Source organism: Erpetoichthys calabaricus, chromosome 6 (assembly GCF_900747795.2).
Source record: "Erpetoichthys calabaricus chromosome 6, fErpCal1.3, whole genome shotgun sequence".
Lineage (NCBI taxonomy): Eukaryota > Metazoa > Chordata > Cladistia > Polypteriformes > Polypteridae > Erpetoichthys > Erpetoichthys calabaricus.
Window position 1 is genome coordinate 203,142,566 of NC_041399.2, and position 12,318 is coordinate 203,154,883.

Here is a 12,318-nt window from a genome sequence, read left to right on the forward strand (position 1 = left end):
CTGCAAACTGTTCCCACAGTACATCATTTGAATAGTGCAGATTATACATACCTTTCCTTTCTGCTTTCTGTACAGGGGTGGAGGATGTAGGTGTGGGTAGTTTCGACAAAGTAGCAGCTCCATTTGCAGCAAAAGACTTCTTTGGCTGATGACCATGCTGGAGAGTAAAAGGACTAGAAGGAAGAGTGCTTGGGGTGACAGCAGCAGGATGAACCACTGGCTTGCTGGGGTGCTGTGATGAGGCAGAACTGCTCTGAGTCTCTGCTCTCGGCAATCTGTAGTCTCTGTCATTGTGTCTGCTTGTCTGAGACAAAATATTCTGAGGATGTGCATTACCGACCTCACTGGAATGCTTCTCTTCCACTTTAAATGACATTCAAAGAGAGGTTGCATTGGAGAAGAAACCACAAACATTGAAGTTAGAAAGATTTAATATTACGCTGGTTAAGAGCCTCATGTAAATTAATACTTTAATCTGATACTTAATATATCCAATATGCCTAATATATGTAAACCTTGCCAAAATACAAACAACTTAAATATTACATTAATATATTTTGTAAACATGTTGCCAATTTCAAATCTTGTACTTACTTCCACTGGAAAACCCACTAGCGGCAGTTGCCTGAATGGCTTCTCTTCTGTAATCTCTATCTTTGGGGAAAATGTTGACTGCGACCTTAGTAGTACCTTCTTTCTGCCGTTGCTCTCTGAATGAAGTATCAAAAGGAAAAGGATCTTAAGTCTTCAAACCTAACAGTAGATCATACAGGGAAACAAAAAAACACTCCAAACATCTACAACTTTTCACAAACACTTTAGCAAAGATAACTACTTTTACATAAACTCTAAACAATTTTCTGATATGACCAAAAATTTAGGCCAATCTCTAAATTCATCACCACATTAAAGATTAACAAAATTACTGCAACTGATGACAATACATTGCATTTTTCAAATGCCTGAAAAGAGGCACCTGCTTAGCACCGTATATTGCCAATTCTATGTTTAACGGAATCACGCTAATGATTCAAGAGCTAATATTCCAATGCTATAAATTCCATTTTAGTAGGGTCACATTAACACCCAATGGTCAGAGTAAAATGCCATTACAAACACAACGATATTTGGATTGATTTGGAAGTTTGACTCCACCTTCAATAAGGGAAAAGAAATAAATACAAAAATCAGCAGTCACACTGATTTGACAGTTCACAGTAAGGATATCACATGCACTCAGTAAGACCTGTATAGCAAGTCATTTACCTAATTTGCTCACCAGACTGATTAACCAAACACTTTAGTTGTAGCAAAACATCTGGTATGCTACCACAGATGAAACAGTAACTGCAAAAAGGATAAATGGTGCTAATACCCTTAAAGTGATCCGCCCTCCTCTGTGACCTGGGGTTAGAAAAAGGTGACCATCCCAATAAAGGAGATTAATAAGAGAATGGCATCAGAAAGAACATTTGTTAAATCATTGCACTGCACCAAGTTTGTGATGCTATATAATGCTAGACTATTGCTTCACTGAAACATTCACAAAATTGAAGGGTGAACAGGTGGACAAATGGTTTAACATGATGCTATACGTTAAAGAATCCCCACAGCTTTCGTTTGTAATGACCACCAAGTTTAGAAAACCGTAGCCATACTTCTGATTTCATTGAAACATCTACATAACTTAAGGATAAGACGGGGAGATGGATTTTCTCTAATAATCTGGCATTGGGGCTGTGCGATGTCATAAAAGTTCACATCCATAGTTGGTCTCGTCCATTATAGGAGATGGACGTCTGAAGCAGAGCTCCGCTAGCAGCGGCTTTATTTTCCCACGTATTTCATATTATTTAGAGATATCCTCTATTTAATCCGACCAAGGAACTTCCACTACAATATACAAGCATGAGTAACAAGAAGAAAAGTCAGAAAGAATTGGAAAAGAAACTTAAAGCTGTATCAAAGTCTGGACATACATCCAGCTCGAGTGCAAGCTATGGCCTCATGGAAACTGACCTGTAACAGGCAGACGAATGCGTAGATTTCCTGGGACCCCGCTCCATTGTATCATCTCCAGTCAAGAGTGAAAATGGGAGCGAAGGTGCAAGTGATACAGGTAATGATGGATCGCCGATTTCTGAGGATCATTCGAGACTAGAAAAGGCCCTGCAGGATGTGCTCTCATCTACTCATCGCGAGCCCGCAACACCTGCTGTATAACAGGAGCTGCATTTCCACTCGCGGAGCACGAAATCCGAAACAAACTGTCAGAACTGAAAGATGATCGCTACACTGGCCACTGCCATGGCTACAGCCATAAATGAGCTTAAGAAGGATAACAAGAATGAACTTAAGAAGTCTAACATTGAGCTTAAGAAGGATAACAAAGACCGGGAAACGCGTCTATTTAAACGTTTTGACGTAACCTTTAAAAGCATGTTGGAGAAATTAGAGGAACACATTGAAGAAAATAGATCCAAACTGAAAATCTTGCTGACCAGATGAATGACGTTACAGATCAGCTGGATGACGTTAAGCAGGCATTCACGGCTCAAGTTGAAACAGCGGAACAATTGGCGTCTAACGCCGATGAAAACGCTACAGCTGCGAATTTCGAATGCAAAAAACTCGGAGACAGACTTGCGGCCCTGGAAGATGGGTACAGAAGAAATAATATAAGAATTGAGGGTATACCTGAGAAACAAGAAAGCTCGAACCCAGTGAAATTTGCAGTAGAATTACTCTCTAAAATAATTGGAGATGATTTTAAACTCAACACTGAGATAGCAGTAGCTTATCGCATATACAGATCAAGCACCTTTAAACCTAGGTCTTTTATTGTCCGCTTCGAGCTAAAATATAAAGTGCAATATAAATAAAATTTATTATTATTATTTATTATTATTATGTAAGCTTGATGTGATGGCACTTCTCAGACACAAGCAAGAGATTATATTTGAAAATAATCTTACTCGTATTTTCCCCGACATCTTACCATTAACAGCTGCAAAACGTGCAGCCTACTTTAACATTAAAAAGTTGCTACAGAAAGCCATTATCAAATACAGTCTCTTGTATCCCGCCAAACTGAAAGTGGAAGTTCAAGACCAATATTATGTATTTTCAAGCAAGGAGGAAGCTGAAAAGGAACTAAAGAAGCTGTTTCCGACACTATTTTGAAAGTTAATAAAGAGCCGTATTCTGTCAAGGCATGGGAAGGACCTATCATCTGCTGTCGGATCCACTTTTAAAGGGACTGGTATTATAATTATACATCCTTTTCTTTACTTGGACACTATATGTTTATGTCTTAATTACAGTTATAGACGCGAGTGTGTGGAAGTAACTAAAGTAGGGTTTGTTTGGTTTTTTTTTTTTGGTTTTTTTTTACTACCTTAAAGTAGACTGTTCAACATCATACTTTTGGTTTATTGCTATTTCTACTATTACATTACTATTACATTTATACTACTACATTATACTATTACATTAGGATTTACTGCGTTTATCCTAGATTACTTTTTAAAATCATTTCCAGGGTTCATTCTTTTATTATCTTAATATCTTAAAATTGCTGAAGATTATTTTAAGCTTAAAGACTGTTAATGATTATATTTTCTGCAGATAGTATTTAGAATTCAGTTGCAAAAGTATCTCTTTGTTTTAATTCTCAAACGCCGCCTTGGGGGTTGTTTTGTTTTGGACGTGCTCTGCTTTGTATGTCAGAGGACTGGGACATCGCTAAGTGGGATCAAGCCTCATGTGGGGAGGCAAAATGGGGGAGTGGGGGGAGAGAAGGAGAGCAGGTTATATCTAATCTATTCTTCTAATCCTTATAACTATAAATATCAATGCAACAATAGGCTAAAATGCAATAACTCATGGGGAATTTTGAAATTAAGATTAAAACTGCCTCACTACCAGTTAAGACTATAAAATGACATTAAAAACTCAGAATCAATGTCTCCATGATGGGGCAGTTAACTTTGTGAGCTGGAATGTTAAAGGCCTGAATCACGAATTAAAGAGAAAGAAAGTATGCTCTCACTTAACAGGCTTAAACACTAAAATAGTATTTTTACGGGCGGCACGGTGGCGCAGTGGTAGCGCTGCTGCCTCGCAGTTAGGAGACCCGGGTTCGCTTCCCGGGTCCACCCTGCGTGGAGTTTGCATGTTCTCCCAGTGTCTGCGTGGGTTTCCTCCGGGCGCTCCGGTTTCCTCCCACAGTCCAAAGACATGCTGGTTAGGTGGATTGGTGATTCTAAATTGGCCCTAGTGTGTGCGTGTGTTTGTGTGTGTCCTGCGGTGGGTTGGCACCCTGCCCGGGATTGGTTCCCTGCCTTGTGCCCTGTGTTGGCTGGGATTGGCTCCAGCAGACCCCCGTGACCCTGTGTTCGGATTCAGCAGGTTGGAAAATGGATGGATGGATGGATGGATAGTATTTTTACAGGAGACCCACTTACTTAGCAAGGATCAGTTCAGACTACAAAAAGACTGGACTGGCCAAATGTTCCATTATAGCTTTATAAAGAAAACTAGAGGGGTGGGACGTCTCATACATAGAGCAGTTCCATTTGTAGCATCAGATGTAGTATCGGACCCTGAAGGGAGATATGTGATGGTCATGGGCAACTTATTTAACAGTAAAATGATTTTGATAAATGTTTATGCACCCAATGTCGATGATAAGGAATTCATGCAAAATCTATTTGCATCCATTCCCAATGTAAACACTCATAAAATTATAATGGCTGGGGACTTTGTGTTTTAAATCCACTCTTAGACAGGACTTCTGTGACAGGGGGGAAGACATCTAACACTGCAAAGACAATTACACAGTTTTTAACTGACCACAACTTATCAGACCCCTGGAGGTTTCTTAACCCAAACTCAAGAACATATTCGTTCTACTCACCAGTGCATCATAGCTACTCAAGAATTGATTATTTTTTTTATAGACAATAATTTCCTGCCTATGATTAAATTGTGCAAATATGACACAATTGTTATCTCCGACCATGCCCCTCTAGTCTTGGAGCTAAAATCATTAAGCCCCTCTCACTCACCTCGTAGATGGCGTCTTAACCCTCTTCTATTAGCAGACGAGAACTGCACAGAATTTATATCCAAACAAATCAGCTTCTTCCTAGAGACAAACACACCCACAGAGGTTTCTGCAGGAACACTACGGGAAACTCTAAAGGCCTTCTTAAGAGGGCAGATTATTTCATATCTTTCCCACAGAAATAAATTAGAAACCAAGAAAGTGTCAGAGCTAAGAATCGAAATTACTAGAATAGATTAACAAAGCCAGGCATCCAAGTGAAGCTCTTCACAGGAAAAGGCAGGCCCTGCATATAGAACTCAACATCTTAACAACTAAAGAAACTGAACAACTTATTTATAAGTCAAGACATCATTACTATGAGCACGGAGAAAAAGCTAATAAGCTTTTAGCTCAACAAATTCACAAACAAGAAGTTTGCAATGCAATACCAGTAATCACCAACACGAATGGAGAAGAAATCATTGACCATAAAAATATAATGCATGCATTTAGAGATTATTATAAATCCTTATATTCTACTGAGTTCAAAGACGACAACACACAATCTAATTAATTTCTGGATACATTACAGACACCACAAATAGATGCTTTAAGTGCTGAGGAACTGGATAAACCTCTGACGCTATCAGAATTACTAGATGCTATAAAGTCACTTCAAAGGGGGAAATCAGCAGGTCCTGATGGCTACCCCGTAGAATTTTATAAGAAATTCTCCACTCAGCTAGCTCCCCTCTTATTGGCAACACTTACAGAAGCTAGAGACAACCAAATACTACCTCAAACATTTCGTCAAGCATTAATCACCGTCTTTCCTAAACAAAATAAGGACTTGTTACAATGTGCATCATACAGACCAATTTCACTCCTGAATAATGATGTTAAGATACTCTCAAAAATTCTAGCTAGAAGAATGGAGAAAGTGCTGCCCTCGGTAATATCACAGGATCAAACTGGATTTATTAAAGGCCGACACCTATCTTCCAAAAGCATTTGATATGATTGAAAGGAACTACCTTTTCGCTGCATTGGAGAAATTTGGGTTTGGCCCGAATATTTGTGCATGGATCAAACTACTGTATACCAATCCAGAATCTTCAGTCTGTATTAACAACATTTGTTCAGACTACTTTAAGCTAGAACGTGGTACCAGACAAGGATGTCCCTTGTCACCACTGCTGTTTACAATCGCCATTGAATCACTGGCGGTTCACTATTGAAATTCTTATCAGATAAAGGGGATTATCAGAGAAGGACTGGAACAGAAAATTTCTCTATATGCAGATGATATGGTTTTATATATATCAGACCCAGAAAACACTGTGCCTGCAGTTTTAACAGCACCCACAGAATTTCAAATGATATCTGGTCTTAGAATTAATCTGAATAAAAGTATGCTCTTTCCAGTGAATTCACAGGCATATAATATTAGATTGGACACCCTACCTTTTACCATAGCAGATCAGTTTAAATACCTAGGGGTAAATATCACAAGTAAACATAAAGCTCTTTATCAACAAAATTTTGCCATCTGCATGGAAAAAATTAAGCAAGACTTGCATAGATAGTCAACCCTTCATCTCACTCTAGCCGGAAGAATTAACATTGTTAAGATCAATATTCTTCCTAAACTTTTATTCAAAACATACCAATATATATCAATAAATCGTTTTTTAAGCAATTAGACTCAACAATAACCTAATTCATTTGGAACTCAAAACACCCACGTATCCGAAGAGCGATCCTACAAAGACCTCAGGCAAAAGGTGGCATGGCTTTACCTAATTTTCAGTTTTATTACTGGGCAGCACACATACAAGCCATAAAAACCTGGACACAAAAAAATGAACATAAACAGGCTTGGTTCGCAATAGAAGTAAAATCCAGTAGTACTTCTTTATACTCCCTGCTCTGCGCTCCAATGCTCAGAGATCTTTATATAGACAACATATTTGCAGCTTTTGAACAATTACGTTCCAAATTCAACCTCCCAGCTACACATTTCTTTAACTATCTTCATATTAGAAATTTTGTTAAACAGAAACTGCCCGATTTTCCTCACCTCGTATACTCCACCATGCTGGAAAAAATACTGCTCAATTTCGAGGAATTAAACACCATTTCCGCATTATATAAAATCTTATTAGAGTCCCTACCTTTCAAAGACCCAAGAGGAAATTGGGAAGAAGATCTCTTAATATTTCAGAAAAGGAGTGGAAGGTAGCAAAGCAGAGAATTCACTCGAGCTCCATATGCGCAAAGCATAGAATTGTTCAACTAAAAATTATATATCGAGCTCATCTGTCTCGCTTAAAAATGTCCAAAATGTTTCAAGGGCAAGATCCAACCTGCGAACACTGCAACCAAGCTCCTGCCTCACTGGGTCACATGTTTTGGGCCTGCACCAAGCTAACATCATCTTGGACCAAACTTTTGAAGTGCCTTTCAGACAGCCTTGGGGTCACAATCCCTCCTAACCCATTAACAGCTGTGTTCGGTGTTCTTCCAGAAGTGGAGAAGGACAAGCAAACGGTGATTGCATTCACTACACTTTTGGCACGCAGACTTATTTTGTTAAATTGGAAGAATCCTAACTCTCCTCTGATAAGTCAGTGGGAAACCGATGTTTTATATTATTTGAAATTGGAAAAAATCAAATTCTCAGTTAGAGGATCTGTACAGGATCTAATCAATATTATTTCAGAATAAAAGAAATAACTATCACCACATTTATTTTCCTTCTCCATTTTTTTTATTTACCTATATATATTTCTTCCTTTTGTTTATTGTTGCCTTATTAAAAAGCCCTAAGCAATTCTCCTTTCGCTAAACTCTCCTTCAAGGGTGGGGTTTGATTTGTCTTCAATTTTTTTTGTTATAAATTAATCTATTTGTATGGAATTATTACAATAAAATTAATAAATAAAATAAAAAAAAAATAAAATAAAATAAAAAGTTCACATCCGCCACAGCATCATTTTAAAACACTGATAATGTACGATACCACTGCCTGTGTGCTTTGTGCGTGTGTGTTTGGAGGGGCTTTACGAATAATTTGCTGCTTTACTCATGCATCACATATTGCGTGTACATGGTGGGGGTTTAATTCACACTCTTTTCTGTTTTAACAACTAGTTCGTTTGGAACCTTTTTTGGAACTCTGACGCGGTTTCCACAAAAGTCTGCTTCATTTAGGTAGCAGTGGACATGCCAATAGTACCCTAGTGTGAGCCAAAACAACCTTATCGAGACACTTTGGAAAAGGTATTCTCGATGCAGTACCAAGTGAAACATGGAGCAGTCCTCATGAGGTATGAATGTGACCTGACATGGAACTGGATCTGACTACATGAAACAGTGTGCATGCTGTTGTAGTTATGCTATGTTTCTGATGCCGGTAATACAGAATCTCATTCACAGCATAATGAATCAAGGGTTAACATGAAGCATTAAAACCAATAAAAAGGTACAAATAGAAACACACATAGGCACAAATGTAAAACAATTATTATAAAACACAAAGTGCTCAATTACCAATCACAGCAAGCCAAGCACCTTGCTTAGGCTCACTGCTTCTAATTTTACACTATGGAAGTGAAGCTCGCAGTGAGATGAGGTGTTCTCTCAATGTACACACTAACTTTGACATATGTATTAAAAGTTAATCAAACAATCCAAAATGAACATTATTAACAATTGCATACAAGAATTAAGGCAGTACATGTGATCTGTGATGAACTAAATTGAGGATACGTTCATGGCTACTGGATGGTAAATATAGATCATCAAACGTGTAAAAGAAATTTAACTGCTACATCTACCTTCACAAACCTGAAGCATCTGCCCTCAGCAGAGCTGACTTTTTTTTGTACAATTGCTTATTTTAAATGGCACAATGTAAGAAGATCATGACGTGGCCACGGGGTATTACTGATATGTTTAGTTTCCTTGAAGGTTTGTAGTATGAAATTTTCTTGAACTAACCAGAAATTGAAACAAAGTAACGAATCACCCCCTGACTCAGAACAAAGCAAACTGAGTGCGAAAAAATCTTACATGCTTGACAGCTTTACTGTTAGCCGATGACAAATGCAGTTTGACGCTTTCAGAAAATGTCATCGAAGATTTTTATTTACATTGATGATGTGGCTGCCAATCAATGATGGACAAAGTCATTGACCATTGTCCCAGACCTATCTGGCATGTCCAAGTAGTGGAAACAATTGTATCAACATACTGAAAATGAAAAAAAAAATTAAATTAAAAGTTATGACAATGGGCCTCCTGTGTGGCTATTGTCACTACTGACGACATTCCAATAAGATACAAATGTACCCTGAATGTAACAAACAAAAATAAAAGGCAAAAAAACATCTAAAAGAAAATCTCCAAAGAGCAACAGATCATTTAGTGCAGCTATACTGGAAAAACAAATGTCTCAAATATTATATGTACAATGTGAAACAATATCACCCTAAGTTCAAGCATGATGTCTGCCCTGCCCTTACAAAGATTCGTTCTTCAATGTAGGATGTGTCCTAATCTTTAGCATTTATTACACTTTGATATACCAAGTGCAAGGTTAAAGGGCTTAAAATTCAGACCAAAATGTACTTTGAAAGAAACAACTAGGTTTAATGATGAATTACTTTCTAACAGTGTGTGATTTTAGTCTTGCTGAAAGCTTAACTGCCAAGTTTTAGCCTGTTTAATAAAGATTAATGCAAAAAAATAAATAAATAAATAAAAAAAATAAAGGCTGGGGTATCTTATAGTCATGAATATTAAAAATTATGTTTTCGTTTGAAAAACTGGACACGAAAATAGGTTAAAAATTCTGGGTGCTACATGCTACATTCTGAACCAAGTATAGAATTCTATCAATGAGATCATTAACATGCTAATTTTCAAAATGCATTTTTAAAACATTCATAGAGCTAATATACAGGATGCAGTTCTAAGTGATTTACATAATGTCAAAGAAATGGTTAAAAGTAACATTAAATTAGGTAACAATAATAATGACTAAGTAATAAAACTAAATCAATTAAAGCACGTACAATGCATACTTCTGCTAAAAAGATGCATGGAAACACAGAAGACAAACCAAAGTGCTGCTTGCTGCCGTTTTTAATATATATAATTTCCATAAACTACACATTGTCAATCAGTTGTTACTTTGTTAGAGCTCTACTTTTCATCTAGCCTTCAAGGAAACTGACATATGCTTCTTGTGAGGTACTTGAAACTGTTTTACATTGTTAACTGTGCAACTCTCCACTGATTACTAAATATCAATGCTGCTGTGCAAAATGATTCTGACCTACTCTATGGTCTTTACAACATACCTGTAAAAAATCAAACAAACTTATGAAACATGGAAAGACATTGTGCTACAGTTCCGTCTAGTGCCACACTCTAGGCTCTTGCAACCCTGAATCAAATTAAGCAGATCAAGTAGATTAAGTAACTGATGGATGAAATGGCAAAACCAATGGAGTATTGACTCTACTATACACTTGACAAATCACAATTTATTTTCCCAAAATCCACACAATGTTCAACAGGCAAAACATGGTGCATTCTATAATATATGCACTTTCTACTTTTTCATTATCACATTAGCATGTTTTTGCTTAGACTCCAATATACACCACTGCATTTATTATAAATCAGATTTTAAGCTTGCCCAGCAGGAACAGAATCCAACTAATGGAGCTCTCTGTCAAACGTAGGGCTGGTTGATAATGGACTTTAATACTATGACAAATCTGGAAGTGCAATATTCAGTATTTTTCAAATTGTTCTGAAAAACACTTTAAAGACTGAAGATCACCTCTATATAGATATGTGTCATCATATATATAAGTTGTCCAAACAGAGACCAATGTGCGGCTTATTTTCTCACAGTATATATCATGAAATATAAGAGAAGGAAACATTTTTCAAAAAGTAACAATTTCATGATTACCATGTTTCCCCAAAAATAAGCCCTAGCTTAAAATAAGCCCTAGCGAAAATAAGCCCTAGCATGATTTACAGGCTGCTCTGTAATATAAGCCCTACCCCAAAAATAAGTCCTAGAAAAGCAAGGCACCTAAGGCCAGGTTTATACTTCATGCGATGTGCCCAAAACATCCATTAAATTCCAGGGAAACACCTTGCCACAATATCTCTGAAAAGGATGTTTAATGATGACCACAAAATCTCTGGACGGGGCATTAGCTCATCGCAAGGTGAACACAAGCACACACACACACATACACTGGCATCATAGCTTCACCAAATCCCCAAACCTTCATGTCTTTGGATGGAAAACTGAGCCCACTGTGGAAACCCACCACGAAAAACATGCAAACTCCAGACAGGGAACACAAGGGATGTGACTCCCTGCGAGACAGCAGTGCTACCGCTCTGCAACCGTGCCACCCCATATGTTTAAACTATTAACAGTATTCATTATTTAAACAAAGTTAACGATTTGTCCATAAAATGTAGCATACATATTTTAATGAATTTCATCATGAAAGTGATATCAAGTATAAATCTAAGAATTCTAAAATGTGCAGAGAGCTGGAATATCATAAATGTAATGTGTTCTGTGGGGCAATTGCTGCTGTCAGTTCAGGAATAAGCCCCAGAAGCGCGTAGCGATCTAACAACTGGATCGAGTTTAAGATGATGTTTACAACGGTCTATTTTAATGATAAACTACGAGGTTAAAGAGGACATTTCGAGGTTAAAGCCAAAATTTTTACTTTAATCACAAAATAGACATTTTCTTTATGTCCTTATTTTTTTTCTCTGTGGCTCAAATATGCCGCCATACATTGCTGACAGTATTGTAAAGGTGCAAAAAAAAAAAAAAAAAAGACAGCACAGAAGATGGTATGTGAGACTTTTAAAATATATCATGGCATTATTTTAGGGAATATGCGATGCTTGAATATAAAAGCACCACGAATGCATTTGTATGTCGGCATTTTGCTTCACCACATCGAACCATTCATCAAACGCACAACGATCCTGGAAGATCCTAAAAGCAGCTGGAGTAGCAAGAAATTCAGGGTTTGAAAATGGAGAGTTATCATGATATTCCAGAAGAAGATGACATGACCGAATTTGGATAAATGTATATTGTTGTACATGAATAAATGTAAGACATCCCTGGAAATAAGCCCTAGTGCATCTTTTGGAGCAAAAATTAATATAAGACCCTGTCTTATTTTCGGGGAAACACGGTAGCTGTA

The 12,318-nt window shown here is 37.4% G+C and overlaps 1 protein-coding gene across 3 annotated transcripts in view; it reads right to left on the reverse strand.

Moving 5' to 3' along the window:
• waca (WW domain containing adaptor with coiled-coil a) overlaps nt 1–12,318 on the reverse strand; it is a 154,095-nt gene that overhangs the window by 47,338 nt on the left and 94,439 nt on the right. For all 3 annotated transcript variants that reach the window (XM_051928973.1, XM_051928972.1, XM_028804344.2), the window contains exons 6-7: nt 595–710; nt 52–363 (exon numbers count right to left, since the gene is read on the reverse strand). In XM_051928973.1, the coding sequence (XP_051784933.1) occupies nt 52–363; nt 595–710 (428 nt within the window). The remainder of the gene's footprint in view (nt 1–51; nt 364–594; nt 711–12,318) is intronic.